This window comes from Triturus cristatus, chromosome 10 (assembly GCF_964204655.1).
Source record: "Triturus cristatus chromosome 10, aTriCri1.1, whole genome shotgun sequence".
Lineage (NCBI taxonomy): Eukaryota > Metazoa > Chordata > Amphibia > Caudata > Salamandridae > Triturus > Triturus cristatus.
The window spans coordinates 91265550-91282243 of NC_140593.1; the positions used below are offsets into that span (position 1 = coordinate 91265550).

A 16694-nucleotide genomic window follows, 5' to 3' on the forward strand; every position below is an offset into this window, starting at 1 on the left:
GTGTGTGCACACAGAGGGCTGCCCTGAACAGAGAGGTGTGGGCATACAGGGGGCTGCCTTGAACAGAGAGGTGTGTGCACACAGAGGGCTGCCTTGAAGAGAGAGGTGTGTGAACTAAGAGGGCTGCCTTGAACAGAGAGGTGTGTGCACACAGAGGGCTGCCCTGAACAGAGAGGTGTGTGCATACAGAGGGCTGCCTTGAACAGAGAGGTGTGTGCACACAGAGGGCTGCCTTGAAGAGAGAGGTGTGTGCACGCAGAGGGCTGCCTTGAAGAGAGAGGTGTGTGCACACAGAGGGCTGCCTTGAACAGAGAGGTGTATGCACACAGAGGTCTGCCTTAGACAGGCTGGTGTGTGCACACAGAGGGCTGCCTTGAAGAGAGAGGTGTGTGAACTAAGAGGGCTGCCTTGCACAGGACGGTTTGTGTACTGGCATGGGGCTGTCTTGGACAGACGGATGTGTTTGTGTACAGGCATGGGGCTGTCTTGGACAGGGAGGTGTATGGAGGATGCTATCTTGGACAGACCAGACGGATGAGTGCTCACAGAGGGCTGCCTTGCACAGGACTGTTTCTGTACAGAGAGGGGGGTGCCTTGGACATGAAGTACAGGTGTGTGCACAGAGTGCTGCCTTGGCCAGAAAGGTGTGTGCACACAGAGGTCTGCCTTAGACAGGCTGGTGTGTGCACATAGAGGACTGCCTTGGACAGGGAAGTGAAAGCACACAGAGGGCTGCCTTGGATAGGGAGGTGTGCTCACACCAGAGGGCTGTCTTGGACAGGTAGCTGTGTGCACACAGAGGGCTGCCTTGGTCATGGGTGCCTTGGTCAGGACAGTTGGTGTGCATATAGGGGTCTACCCTGGACAGGGAGGGGTGTACACATAGGAGGAGGGGGTTGCCTTCGACAGTGTGGTTGGTGTACAGGGAGGGATCTGCCTTGGACAGGGAGGTGTGTGCATGCAGGGGGCTGCCTTGGATATGACAGTCTGTGGACAGAGAGAGGTCAGCCTTGCACAGGGAGGGGTACACACAGGGGGCTGCCTTAGACAGGGCAGTTGGTGTACAGATAGGGGTCTGCATTAGACAGGGAGGGGTGTGCACACAGTGGGCTGCCTTGGCCAGGACGATTGGTGTACAGACATGGAGCTGCCTTGGGCAGGGAGGTGTGTGCACACAGGGGGCTGCTTTGGACAGGGAAGTGTGTGCACACAAGGTTGCCTTGGACCGGGAGGGGTTTGCACACAGAGGGCTGCCTTGCACAGGACGGTTTGTGTACTGGCATGGGGCTGTCTTGGACAGACGGATGTGTTTGTGTACAGGCATGGGGCTGTCTTGGACAGGGAGGTGTATGGAGGATGCTATCTTGGACAGACCAGACGGATGAGTGCTCACAGAGGGCTGCCTTGCACAGGACTGTTTCTGTACAGAGAGGGGGGTGCCTTGGACATGAAGTACAGGTGTGTGCACAGAGTGCTGCCTTGGCCAGAAAGGTGTGTGCACACAGAGGTCTGCCTTAGACAGGCTGGTGTGTGCACATAGAGGACTGCCTTGGACAGGGAAGTGAAAGCACACAGAGGGCTGCCTTGGATAGGGAGGTGTGCTCACACCAGAGGGCTGTCTTGGACAGGTAGCTGTGTGCACACAGAGGGCTGCCTTGGTCATGGGTGCCTTGGTCAGGACAGTTGGTGTACAGATAGGGGTCTGCCTTGGACAGGGAGGGGTGTGCACACAGGTGGCTGGACACGAAGGGAGGGGGTTGTGCACACATGGGACTTCCTTGGGCTGGGCTGTGTGTGTAGGCGCAAGTCTGTTGCTGTGTTGCATGCACCTGCTCCTGTTACAGGCAGATAGTGGGTACCTGCTGCTTGCATTTCTTCAAAGCGTTGGTGACTCAGCAGCATGGGTGTGACATCTGTAGGGGAATCCCCAGGTGGCATAGGTGCATGCTGATTGCACACGCGGGGCGGTTTATGGGCACTTCCAGGCGCCGCCCATCACTTCCTCCTCCGCCCTCCCCTGTCACTCCTGTGCCTATAAGAGACGCGGAGGCGCCTGCAGCAGACACGAGACTGAGCTCCCCTCGCCACAGCCTGTCCTGCCTTCGGAGCCCTCGCTGTCTCTGACACTGCGTCCGTCTGTCTGTCCGACTCTGTGCGCTCATACACACCATGGGGAAGAAGGTGGCTGTCATCCTGGCCGGCTGCGGCGTGTACGACGGCAGCGAAGTGCACGAGGCTTCGGCGGTTCTGGTCCATCTCAGCAGAGCCGGTGCTCAGGTAAGGCTGTGCTCTCTTGACATACATGTATATGGGGGTGTCCGCTCTGTACCGCTGGGCTTGTCCACAGAGGCAGCTGAAATCTGCCGCCCATCCTTCATGGCTCTTCCACTGGCTCCACCTGCCCTGGGACAGTTCCCGATGGTAGCCGTGCATTCTTTATGAAATCGGATAACTTTTATTTACTGCGACCGCGGCTCTAACATCTCAGAACTTGGGCTGGAGGGTCCGCTATGGTTCTCTCAGAGTTAGCGGTGTCAGAGCGTTACTGGCACGTCACTGCGAGGGTGCAGACAAAACCGCCTGGGCATTGACATCACTACAGGGTACCATGGGATAGTGCGTCACTTCCGCGAGCTGTGACATCACTGACGGGGTTTCTTAGTCTGCTCTTGGACTCCGTGATGTTGGAGCCAGACACGTGCACGTCACTGCGACGGATGCTGACATAGCTGCGCAGGGCTTTGAAATCACAACCAGTAACTGTGTTGTCATTACACGAGACTGTGACGTCACTTCCAGGAGCGGTGCCATCACCGGTTCGGACTGTGATGTCCGCAGCAGGTACCTTGACATTACGCGCAGATGCTAGTATGAGTGCCAGAGCCTGTGACATCACGCCTAATACTGTTATGGACCTGCAACGGACTGTGACGTCATGGCCATGGTCTCCCAGGTCACTCCCAGAGGATCAGATCAGTAAGTATCAGGGGCCGTGATATTAGTGTCAAGCACTGAAAGGTCGACAGTGTAGCATCGGTGACAGAGACTCTAACATCACTGTCAGGGGATGTAGCAGTCATCGAGAAGTGTTTCATCACAAACAGCGACGGTGACGTCACCGGGGCTTGGCGCTGGGAACTGACATGCTCAGGCGACATGCTGTGTGTGGCACTGACGTCACAGACTGGAGAGTGACCTCGCTGCCAGGGAGAGAGACGGCTCCCGTAGACGGTGAGTTCACTGCCATGCCGCATACACGCGCCGCGTGTTTATTCCTGTCTCGGCAGAAATAAACCCTTCACCCCGCGAAGACACGGCTCTCCGACTTCTCGGAAACCCGTCCAGAAGTAACGGTTGCTGTAAAGCTGTTGTCCTGAGCCTTTTATGTGCTTCTATGTACAGAAATACAAAAACTGACTTCCGGTCCTCGAGGCCTCATTTAAAACAGGTCTATTGATGCTTAGGACGCACGTCTTGAGGTCCGCCAGGGAAGACAGTGTACCCTCGGCGAGATTGTTGCTGAATCCGTCCATTTTGTTTCAGATCCAGGGGCATAGCTACTAACGGTGCACCAGGTGCAGTGAACCAGGGCTCAGAGCCCAGAGGGTCCCAATGAACTCTGATAATTGTTGTATTTTACTACACCATCATCAGTCTTAGGTCCATCATCCTGTTTGTACCAGGGCAGCCTTGCTGCGCTACTGTCAGATCAGGACATTTAGTGAGTATTCACTCGGTGGGACCAGCCACACAACCTAGAATCACAGGTCCGCTTCCCTGAACCGATCAGAATTAAATGCATGAAAGGGGTTATGTGACAGATGGTACTTGTCCTGGGGAAGACCCTGGTGATTCAATGTTCGGGTCGAAACGTCCACAGTATCACAGGGGCTGTCTGTGTCCTACTGAAATTATTGGAATAACTAAGAACTATATTGGGCTTGATGCACTGTTGGTGTCGATGACTGTATATGTGCAGGCGCGGTGCGTCCATTGGGGCGTTGGGGCGTAGCCCCACTAAGCCACATGGACGCACCGTCACTCAAGCACAATGTGATCCGCTGCCCGCAATCATTATCTCGCTCTCGCTGAGAATATTATTATAAATATACGCATGTCCCGGTACCTATGAGTACCGGGACACGCCCGCGGCCAGACTGAAAACAATGCGCTGATGAAGCCAGGGGGTGGGGCAGCAGGGGCTGGGCTGCAGCAGCTGAGCCTGAGTGACAGTCCAGACTCAGATGCCTGCAGCAGTAGAGACAGTGCGCGCATGTGCATTTTTGGGCTAGGACGAGCCCGTACATGCGCACAACAATCTTTCTTCCCTGAAGAGGAGTCAGGGACCCAAGGGGGTGCTGCTTCATACAGCAGCGCCAGGGCCGCAGCCCCGGGTCTCATTATGGGCGAAGAGTAACTGTGCCCCCCTAGCCAATCCTGGCGCTGCATGCAGCGCCAGGATTGGCTGGTCCACCATGCAGAAATGAGGCAATCCTTTTATTGGGTGCCGCGCCGCGGGGTGGTGGCACTGCCGCAGCCGCACTTATGTATGGCCAATCACTGTGTGACTTCATGTGAAGCCATGCAGTGATTGGCCATTTTTGGGTGGTGACGCCACATCCAGGCTCAGGCTGAGGCTCGCAGTGCAGCAGCAGGCCGACTCGACGTGGATGACTCCCTCACGTGCTTGCCGCCACTGCCGCCAGACTCACTCAGACGTCTACATGTGAAAAAAGTAAGGATCCGCACTCGCAGTGTAAATGCGTGAATGATGATACATAAATGATGTGTTTCTGTTTCAGTGAAGTCATGTAATGGTTAACCTAAACTGGTTTAGGTTAACCGTTACACAACTGAAACAAACACATCATTTATGTATCATTTATCATAGATAGTAAACCCCGTTTGTTGATTTTTTCAGCGCTGCCAGTGCAGCAGTTTCCCTGGCCCAGAGTAGAGAGAGAGTGGAAGCAGCCCGGGCCGGCCCGGCGGGCCTTGTGGCACACAATTGTGGGCTCGTGTTAGGTGAAGTTCAGAGACGTGTCCATGAAGTTCAGAGACATGTCCGATTGCCAAGTGTGGTTTCTTGGCATTCCCAATAATTGCGATGGCGAATTCCATGAGCGGAGGGCTAAAAGAGGGCAGCAGCGGAGTAAGGCAGGGAGGTGTAATGCAGGAACTTTGCCCAGCATCCGCCTCACTAGAGCCCTTGCTACTCGCATGTCCCCAAGCACAGGGTGAGCTTTGGGGGACACAGTTTACATTTCGCCGTGCAGAAGGAACACAAGTTTGTTCTTCAGTTTCAAAGTCGTTTTCTTTGCCAAGACTGCCAGTCTATAATACATCACCACCTACTCTGTCTTTTCACACTTTCTTTCTAGTACCACTACCTCCTTTCTCCTGTCTTTCCTCTTCTCTGTCTCTTCCGGCACTTATGTTAACCAATTTCACCTATGGCCCCCAGCGTTCAGAGATAACCTTTCCAGCCACAAACACCTTTCACTCTTCGTGACCCCCTCTGAGCTAATAAGTCTACGGCATCTGAGACTGCCCTAAAAATCAGATATTGAGAAGGAGAGAGATATACATTACTGAAAAGGTGTCCATATTGTATTTAGCAGAGCCAGACAAAAATATGAACAAACAGATTTGTGTACTTTTTAAATTCTATGTTTAACATGGCAGATGCTGAGCAGGGTTGATTTTTTCTGTCGGATGGGTGGCTGCACCTGTGCAAACATGATTTTCTACACTTCCATCTACCATTCAATACATCCATCATTCTCTATCTGGCTGATCTTACATCTGGGGCACAGTTCCCTCGATCAACTGCATGTTGGTTGAGGATGGGCTGCGTGTTGGAGTCCACAACCTGCGAGGTGCCTTGAGCGTATGACATGTATCACTGGCATCTTCTACCTACCCAAAAGCCGAGACATACATTTTGCAATTGGCCTCATTGGAAACGGCACCGGCCGAAAGCAGCTAGAATTCACCAGACTTACTCAAAGCGGGCCTCCCTCCTCTCTCAGCATCTAGAGAAGAGATTTTGAAACCTTTTTGTGTCGGCCCTACCCAAGTAAAGTGTTTCCAGGTCGCTTCCCCCTTCAAAGCTTATGGTCAGGCAAAGTGGGTGGGTAGGAGGGTTATTAAATCAGCGGTATTTTTATGTTGAACATGGTAAACGATTATGTAGAGCAGGGACAGTCAGTATTTTTCTCTTTATAAATATAAACTCAAAACAGGTGAAACAAGACACAATTACTTCAGAAGCATTTTAGAGCTCTCCAAATGTTTTCCGAAATAGCTTTAACTAAAAACGTTTTTGTATGGCCCTTCATACCATATCGACCATTTCCAAGCCCAGTAAGCAACAGGTGTTATCACTCAGTAATTTAATGTTCGGGATACATCCTCTTGTGGATGTTGGAGTAGGGTGGGTGGTAGGTGGTGCTGCAGGGGCACTGGTGTTGTTGGGGTGTGCATTGATGGTAGTATTGTGCAAGTAGAAGGTGGGCCTGTTGGAGTCAGCGTACGTGGTATCATAGAGCTGTAAAGAAACGGGGGTGTGAGGGGCAATATGCAAATGTCTCATTACATTTTTTGTATGCTTTTACGTGCTGTCAATATTTATATGGCTATGGTTTTGGCAACGGACAAGTTACTGAAGCAACCTTTCCCCCAGCACAGTTTTTCTTAGCCCCCCTTCCACTCACCCTTCCACTGCACACCATTTGCCAGCGACTGCACTCCGCCTGTCACTAACACACTGTTTAATTAAAAGTTTCCAAGGGAGGCTTGTCCAAATGGCGGCAGGAGGTGTGAGAGTCAATCGCGCGGGAACAGTGTAGGCCTTTCACAATGGTTTTTACAGGAGCGGCCGCAGCGTTGGCGCGAGGCGGCCCATACACTGACGGCACTATAACCTGCCGTCAGAGTGTGGGGCCAGCGGGGAGCTCCCGGGCCACAGAGCCGCTCTTTATGAAGTTTACGGAAAATACACATATTTGGGACACATTTCCATTACACGCTCATGTGTTTCTGAATGACCGTATTTTCCTTGACGACATTGAAAGGATGCACGTTGTTTAAAATAACAGGCATACATCCTACGCGTGACACGGGAGAAAGTGTGTAACTGATTGGTGTCAGCGCCCCCCACATACAGGTGAAGTAGAGGGTCTGTGATTAGTATGTGATGCTGAGCGTGTAACGTGTATGGACGAGAATCCCCTTTATCATTCAAGCCGCGCCTGTAGTGTCATAGTATTTCTGACCAAATAACACGTGGTTTCTGGCAGGACCTAAAGTAAAATCAGATAACATGACAACTCTGTAAAGCCAGCAGGGCAGGGGTAGAGTCACCACTCACCACCCCTGCAGTTGCAGCCTTATAATGAGGTCAACCCTCCCCCACTCCCATTAGAAGCATGGACTGGCCATGTGGCTGACTGTGCTTCTGACCATTTAGCAGCAGCGCCTTTTTGAGAAAGTCCCCCAAATTCCTGCCAAATCAATTTGACAAGAAAGACCAGGAAGTATATTGTTTAACGTTTCAAATAATGCACTATGAGGCCTTGACATACGAAATAATAGATTGAGCAATGTCTCACAACCAAGGGCATAGCTTGGCCAGTAAGAAATGGGGGGTTTCGGGCGTGTGGAGGGAAGAAGGGGAGGAGCTTCAGATTTCCCGACAATCACGCTGTCATATAATGTTAAAATACATTATAGGACAAGCAGGCTGCATGAGATGGGGATATGGGTCAGAGGAAAGGGAGAGGATTGCTGATTGGTATGAGTGCTAAGTGAGAGAAACATAATATTTTGTAAAATCAAAATTTTTTAGGACTTCCAAAACATAGATGAGAGAGAGTGTGTTGTGTTTTTGTCAGTGTGTGCATGAAAAAATCCCAGGTGAAATCCAACAGACACCTCACCGCACCCGACTGAAAGCACTCACCTTAATGCTGCTTACATTCCCTCCGCTCTACGCTGTAATCTCCGGATTTTTTTTAAAGAAGTAAATTGTCTTTCAAAACTAGCGTGCGTACTCCATAGATAGCAATATTATTCCATGTATGTTAAAGACGAGTCGGTAAAAACACTGTACGGGGAATGCTGTAGATGAAAACGTTCCCCGCGCTTCCCATACGCATGCAACTTTCTGCATTCCTGGAATGGGAAAGAGGTTGGCAGATGTTGGCCTGCAGCAGCTCCAAGAGTTGACACTACGGCCCACATTTGCATAGTTTTGCACGAGCGCCCACAGGGCTTTAAAGCATATAGTCGACGACAGCACCCGTTTGCACTGCTTTTCTTCAAAGAACGCCTACGCAAAACCTTAGTACATTTGGGCCCAGGAGAGAGAGTGTAGTCTTACGGGTGTGTACTGTTTATTTTTTTATATTCATTCTTTATAGGAAGCCGCTACCGAGTAGTAGGATGAGATTAGAGTTCTAGGCAAGGGTGTCCAAAGTGGTTTCAGGAGGGACGTTTCAGCGTGATTTTTCAGAATAACCCATGAACATGTTGATCAAGTCCACTGAGGTTCGTTGTATGCAGATGCGTGTTAAGTTGGGCAGCCTTGATGCAGAGCAGCGGTTACAAGCATCATTTTCATGGAGAGCAGCGAGTGAGCTGGATGGGCCTCCGAGTGGTGGGGCAGCCGTGCCTGGGACGCACTGAGTGCTGAGAAATACCCTTGTCCATGACAGTTCAAAGTTCGCGTGCATGTGATCTACTGTGCGTGTAGTTGGAGACGGCTCATTTGGGTGTAAAGGTGATGCGCTGAGATAGCGAGAGCAGTGGAGGCCACCTTGGTCACTCAACATATCTCAAATGTTCAGGTACCTGGGGTGTCTTATCTAGGGACTGCCCACACTGCTCTTAAGCAACGGTTTACAATGGGAATGGTTGCTTGGTTCATGGACATCTTAAGGGATTTGGCGGCCTTGTGTCAAACGTATTTTACTCTTAGAGCTGAGATTTCCATGAGTCTTATAGTCTGAATTCAGCACCTGAGCATAATAGGACAGAATGCATGAAGCTCTGTGGTAATACTGAATAAGCAGCTACCTATGTTATGCCATCTATTAATGTAATAACTGCACTTTCACAATTGCTTTATTAACCTTCCTGCTTTCTCAAATTTGCTTGAAAATGCACGATTTTTCTTCTTTTTTTTCAAAATTTTCTTGGGGGGGTAATCCCCCCCCAAACCCCCCTGTTGGGGTTCAGGCTCGCTCGCTGCGCTCGCTCGCAGCCGTGCAGGATGCTAATTCGTTTGCGCCCCACCACTTGAAAATCTCACCCACCGCCCCTGTATATGTGCATTGTATTGTACACTGTTGAGCACTTCTACTTTTGAGCACTGCACCGTCTGCGCCATTGCTGAGTCTTGCATTTATCGAAATGTCACACGCATGCACTTGTCACCTTCTTTGGGCCAGTGTAAATCTGTAAACTGCAGTGTAGAGCGCTTGGTCATGGTCACGTTATGGAAAAAATTAAATAAATAAATACATACATACATTTAAAAAATGAATTAATATGTACAAAAGAGTGTATGGCTGCTAATCTTTCTGCTTCACTGTGACCTCTGTTCCTTAGGAAGAACTCTACGCCCCCAACATTGAACAGATGCACGTGGTGGACCACGTGACAGGGCAGCCCACGGCAGAGAAACGTAACGTGCTGGTGGAGAGCGGGCGCATCGCCAGGGGCAACGTCAAAGACCTCTCCTTGCTGAGGGTCAGCGACCTGGATGCGCTGATTGTGCCAGGTGAGGAAGCGCCCAGGGAATGGTGGTATGTGTAAAGCGATGCTGTTATCCTGATATGCGAGGGGGACTCCCAGGGGAGGGTGGTATGTGTAAAGTGATATCTTTATCCTGCCAGGTGAGCAGTCACCCGGGGTATGTTGGTATGTGTAAAGTGATCTCTTGAACCTGATAGGCGAGGGGGCTCCAGGGGAGGGTGGTATGTGTAAAGTGATATCTTTATCCTGCCAGGTGAGCAGTCACCCGGGGTATGTTGGTATGTGTAAAGTGATCTCTTGAATCTGCCAGGTGAGGGGGCACCCAGGGGATGGTGGTATGTGTAAAGTGATCTCTTGATCCTGCCAGGTGAGGGGGCACCCAGGGGATGGTGGTATGTGTAAAGTGATCTCTTGAATCTGCCAGGTGAGGGGGTACCCAGGGGATGGTGGTATGTGTAAAGTGATCTCTTCAACCTGATGGGTGAGGGGACTCCCAGGGGATGGTGGTATGTGTAAAGTGATCTCTTTATCCTGCCAGGTGAGCAGTCACCCGGGGTATGTTGGTATGTGTAAAGTGATCTCTTGAATCTGCCAGGTGAGGGGGTACCCAGGGGATGGTGGTATGTGTAAAGTGATCTCTTCAACCTGATAGGTGAGGGGGCACCCAGGGGATGGTGGTATGTGTAAAGTGATCTCTTGATCCTGCCAGGTGAGGGGGCTCCCATGGGATGGTGGTATGTGTAAAGTGCTCTTTTGATCCTGATAGGTGAGGGGTTACCCAGGAGATAGCGGTATGTGTAAGGTGATGCCTTCATCCTGAGAGGTGAGACGGTACCCAGGGGATGGTGGTATGTGTAAAGTGATCTCTTGAACCTGATAGGCAAGGGGGATCCCAGGGAATGGTTGCATGTGTAAAGCGATGCTGTTATCCTGGTAGGTGAGGGGGCTCCCTGGGAATGGTGATATGTGTAAAGTGATCTCTTTATCCTGCCAGGTGAGCAGTCACCCCGGGTATGTTGGTATGTGTAAAGTGATCTCTTGAATCTGTCAGGTGAGGGGGCACCCAGGGGATGGTGGTATGTGTAAAGTGCTCATTTGATCCTGATAGGTGAGGGGGCACCCAGGGGATGTTGGTATGTGTAAAGTGATCTCTTGAACCTGATAGGTGAGGGGGCTCCCATGGGATGGTGGTATGTGTAAAGTGCTCATTTGATCCTGATAGGTGAGGGGTTACCCAGGGGATGGTGGTATGTGTAAAGTGATCTCTTGAACCTGATAGGCGAGGGGGCTCCCAGGGGAGGGTGGTATGTGTAAAGTGATCTCTTGATCCTAATAGGTGAGGGGGCTCCCAGGGAATGGTGGTATGTATGCATAAAGTGAAGGGCAAATGGTCAGTGGAGAAGCTGTCTGGTGTGTGTCATCTGCGATTGTAGCAGTCTGTGTGAAAGCCCAGGTGAAAGGTCACCTTTGATTGTGGGAGCATTTTTGAAGGCCATCTGTGATGCTAACGTATGATGATTGAATTAGATTCTGCAAGGGGGGAATCCAGAGGACTGAGGGTCTTTTCATCTCACAGTCAGTCTCCTACTCACCCTGGAGCTCTCACTCTCTGATGTTGATAAGTGCTGACGTACCTCCTGTTTCCTCCCTCCATCTGTCCAACCCTCAGATCACTCTAACAGGGCTTGTGTTTGCAGGTGGCTTCGGGGTGGCGAAGAACCTGTGCTCCTGGGCCGTGAACGGGAAGGACTGCACCGTCAACCAAGCGGTGGAGGATACCATCCGGGCCTTCCACGCGGCCAAGAAACCCATCGGCCTCTGCTGCATCTCCCCGGTGCTGGCAGCCAAGATCCTGCCCGGCTGCGAGGTCACCGTGGGCCAGGACGCAGAGTGCGACGAGTGAGTGATAGTCTTGAGCCTAGACTGACATAGGGGGGGGGGGGGTGGGACTCAGAGTGAAGTCTGGAGGTCCATGACAAGGGCTCAGTGCTTCCCAGCTCATCCCAGGGATGTCCATTAGGGGTATCCAGGGGTGGCAGAGTCCATACCTTGCTTGCCCTTTGGTGTCCCGGGCACTGCTATGCCTGCCCCATTTGTCAGGGCCCGTGAAGGTTGCGGCAGGAAAGAAGGTAACCAGGGCTCTAATCACAAGATTAACCTCTTATAGGTTACACTCTTTAACTAATCTTAAGGCCCCTTGGGGCAATTAAGAGGTGTTGAGGGGCGGAAAGTTGGCCAAAGGGTCAATCATGTGATGGATCAGGGGTCAAGGGGTCTGGGGTGGTCCACATGTCTAGCTGATGTTAGTGACTGCATCAACCATTCAGTCAAGGGTGCAAAAATACAATTTTTGGGCCTGTAAGTCAGAAACTTGTGCATGCCGCTCACCCTGAAATTGGTAGGACGGGGTGGTTTTATATAATTTGATGGGCACAGTCTTGATGGATGTTGTACAGGCCCTATATACAGCAACCTATACATTATATGGCCATTGGAACTCACGGAAGAGTTTTATCGAAAGAACCAAGTTTCTTCAAGAAGCCACAGAGCTACTTCCAATATCCTTATGATGTACCCTACGGGGTGTGTTATTTCTTATAATACATGGTCATACAACCACCCTTCCCTCCCGTCTTTTATATACTAACACATCACTTTGAATTGGGCGGTGATAACAGGTGCAACTGGCGTACACATGTAGTTTTTCCCGTTGCTGCCTGGTCTTTCCACCTGATTATAACTTTGGAAAAATGGGGAATAATCAGCATAACATGGTTCTGCCACTTATGTTTTGCTTGTTACTGCTCCTGGTGTACACAGTTGTGCAGGCAGTTTCCTCCAGTAAGGACCAAACGGTCTCTTAATGCCTGGCCCGGGGCAGTGGTGACTGTTTCTCTGCACCTTTACACCCTATATCGCATACATTTACTCGGAGTTTCTCCGAGTTAGTGCGCGAGCTGCAGCCGGCCCGGCTTGGAAACAGTAAGCAGTGGTTGCCTCTCTGTTTCAAGGCTCTGGTGCCTGCAGTTCATGCAGAAATTCTGAAACAATTGGGAGTTAAATGTATGCGCTTTAGACGGTGGAATCGCATATACCAGACACACATCTGGGGCCTTTGCACGCGCACACATTCATGATAACGGCCTCATTGGTAACTGCCTGCACAAGACACATATATGACACATTTCCCGCCTCCTCCTCCTCTGTTGTAACCTTTATTTCTGGGTGTGCCTAACTGTTGCAATAAGCTCAGATTGTAATCAGTGCTCTGTCCGCACAGCCTGTTCCTCTCCACTCTAGACAGTATTCAGTGACTGACGTCTCTTCTCATCCTCAGGTGGCCCTTTGCCCAGACCGCGCAAGGCATCGAGAGCATGGGCTGCAAGCACGTGAACAAAGACGTACACGAGGTGCACGTGGACGCCAAGAACAAACTAGTGACGACCAGTGCCTTCATGTGTAGGGCCCCCATCCATAAGGTCTTCGACGGCGTTGGTGCGATGGTGAAGGAAGTGCTGAAGCTCGCGTGAGCAGCGTGTGGATGACGTGCAACATTTGTACGGCTGCCACATCCAATGGAGAGACCCCTCAACTCCGAGGTACCACCAGACCCTCCGCAGAAACCAAAGTTACCTCAGCTCCCAAATTCAACAGAGGAAACACTCCCAATTACCACCAAACCAACAGACTAACAGCGGGACCCCCGTCAGCTCTGCTACCACACCCAACATGGCGTCTCTCAAGTCCCAATGAATCGTGAACTATGAAGACCGGGGAGGTCCTTATACCACCACATACACTACTTAGACCAGGGCCGCCTCCACAACAGCACATAATATGGAGGACAGAGTTCCCCCTCGGGCCACACCCAGTACACACTACTACTATAGTGCACTAATTCCAGAGGTGTGGACCAAGGCACTGCTGAATACCGTATTGATGTATTTTTATATTGAATAAAATTGCTTTATTTAAATTATACTCATAAGCATCTGTTTCTGTTTTGTTAATATGGTATGGCTTGACTGTGCAGCTGCCGCCAGATAGTTATGTGAGAACCACCAGCCAGGAGAGTGGCTTTGGCCCCGCCCACATGTTGGGAGCCAGAAGTACATGTTTTGAATGGGCAGAAGTTGTGTGCTTTCCCAAAAAAGTGCTTTCCCGCCACACAGCTGTGATTAATTTACTTATCCAGGCAACACAGGTAATCACGGTGGGGCGGGCGTGGCAGGAAGGGTGAGTCGACAGATGATGAAATAGGTATTATTTATTTATTTAACTATACCTATTCCGTCCTCTGTCGACTTCCTCCCCTCCCACCCCACCCCGCACCAATGCCATTACATGTGCCGCCCGCCGCTGTATCCAGGTGCCTGAGCTTCAACTTTCTGGTGCACACATATATTGTAATGCTATTGAAGTGTCTTAGATAACTAGATCATTGTTGGTGTTTTTCTCTGGCAACAGCACAGATGGGAGGATTGCAGTCAGCGTAGATGGGTATTTAGGTCTGGCTTAACAGCGCATTAATATGCTAAACCTTTTGGACTGGCCAATGTTTGTTATAACTAAAACCACTGCGAGGTACTGTATCCCCTCTACCACCGCAACCAATAAAACTACTCACTAGCATCTATGTAACTTGTGTCCTCTGCCCATGGACAATTATAATAAATGTAATTTGTCCTCTCTTGTTGACTTTCCAAGTTCCCTGCCATCTTCTCTCCTCCATCCGTCCACTCCGTTCCTTCCTTTCTTTTTCTGTTCATTCATCCCTTCCAGATAAGCGAAAGGTTGCAAGTCTGCAGGGCCATTAATGCCAATAAGAGCCTGTCTGGCTTGTTATTCAATAGGGCATTTCCCAGGTGGACTGGAGTTGTTCTGACGGTTCAGGGCCACTGCTGATGAATCTGTCTCTTCTCCCAGGTCCCCGAGTTTAACTGCAGCAGGCACAGGGGGGCTTAGAGAGAGGGCGGGAGAGGGGGCAAGAGATCTGTGAGAGAGAATAGAGGGTGGCGAGAAGGAGAGAAAGGATGGAGGATAGGAGGGGAGCGGGTCTGTTTAGAGCCTTTTGTTTTACCAGGGCTGCTCTTGGTTCCCTAGTCCGGCTGTGACGTCAGTCTCAAAAGCAGGTTCGGGGTCAGATCAGGGGTATCTGACTAGTAAAGCTAATTCTATGCATTGCATCATTGATTATTGGAAAAGCGTATCAAAGCAGGTTCACTGCACACAACTAACATAAAAGAAGAAAGACAAAACATTAAAGCATAAGATGAAATCTAAAACCATATAATTAGAGCATATCTAATGAAATTTTCTTTAGTTTTGATTTAAAAAAAAACTCCAAAACAATCACATTTTAATGTAACACGTATATTCAAACCGCAATAACACGGTGATAAGAACAATATTCCATGAATAAGATCAAATAATCCATGGCATAACAGTATGAACTCTATCTCTCAACCTTAATTAGAAAGGATAGTTGTGGGACAGATAAACATCCTAAGATAAACAATCTGTTCTCTGTAAGACTACAGAAGGTACTTCAGTGGTATAAACCTTTATAGTCTTGGAAAAGGTTTTCTCCATGTTCCTTGGTAGAGAGCCCTCAACCCATCTGCATGGGAGAGAACTTTACCTCCCACATCTTTACCATGGGAGGTTCTCTGCCAAGACCATCCCTTAGTAGGTAGAACTTTTTACTCTTCTGTGGGACTCTGACCCTAGCCGGTGGCTGCACTCAATATTTTTATGGTGCAGCAAAAACTCCATAAGCTTAGTCTAGTACTATTTATTTTCAGGAAATGATTAGTAGAATAATTAAATAACACTTCTAGACTTTGCTGAAGACTAATTGGGAAATGATCGAAAGCCATACACAAGCACCACACATATCAAATTAAAGAAAAAAAGCAGCACCCGCCCTCAACCAAGAGAAAGACCACAATTCCACAGCCTGAACACTCAGCCTTAACAGATTTACAAACACAGTGCTGCATTTAGTATTTCCAGGATTATACCATGCACGGATCTCTGCCTGTGTCATAGGAACTCTGAATTTATGTACTTTGGAACGCAAGAAACATGGGCAGCGGATCCAGGGAACATTTGTGCAAGTCCTTCTGAGTACATTATACGACGGATAGAGTAAATATTGGAGGCTCCAGGTATCAGTAGAGGACAGATGGCGTAACTCTAATATGCTCCAGGCATCTCCAGCACCGGTCTCTGTGATATTTATTGTCATTTTATTTTTCAATTTTTGCAGCTGCTGGCGGGGTGCAGCACGTCCCCCCCCCTCCCCTCCCCCCCCCCATAGCGAAGGAGCCACTGCTGAGTACAGATGGGAAAGTGACCACTAATACCCCGGTCCTAAGCATCCCCACTGTAAATGGATTTGAGGTATTACAAACTCGATGTGACCAGGAGAGCCCTTTGGTAGCAAATTTAGCAATTGAGGACCAGAGAGGGCAGAGAGACAGCAGCACCAGGAGAAAAGGGTGTCCACAGGTGATGTTTTATTCCCATCAGATGAAGCCTCCTTGGAAGTTATTCTGCTGCATCTAAGAGTGGAAATAATGACAAGGGTTGAGACCTCAGAAAGTAACCAAAAAGAAATACAGGTGGTCCTGCCGTGCTTTGGAATGCAAATTATATGATTTGTCAGAAAGAAGTAAGATTTTAGAAGAGAATATGGTGAAAGTGAATGCAGATCTGCAAAAAACACACGAGAAATAGAAAAGCTAAGATGATAAAACCAGGATCTGACAACAGACATTGAAAGATTGGAGAACCACTTCCGACGTAATGTTTGGAGGTTTTTGAATATTCCAGAGAGAGCCGAATGTATTGACTTGAAGGGATTCGTAATGAGATATGGCAAGAAGGAGTTATGAGAGGCAATACAGGATATAACCTAGAGGCTGAAGTCC

General features: G+C 49.7%; 1 protein-coding gene across 1 annotated transcript; it reads left to right on the plus strand.

Annotated features, from left to right (window-relative positions):
- The first annotated feature begins 2032 nt into the window (after window positions 1-2032).
- On the plus strand, window positions 2033-13740 carry LOC146788931 (glutamine amidotransferase-like class 1 domain-containing protein 3, mitochondrial). The gene is made up of 4 exons (XM_085630498.1): window positions 2033-2277; window positions 9613-9784; window positions 11457-11658; window positions 13097-13740. Exons 1-4 carry the CDS (start codon window positions 2170-2172, stop codon window positions 13287-13289), a joined length of 675 nt encoding a protein of 224 aa, XP_085486624.1. The 5' UTR covers window positions 2033-2169; the 3' UTR covers window positions 13290-13740.
- Window positions 13741-16694: the final 2954 nt, after the last annotated feature.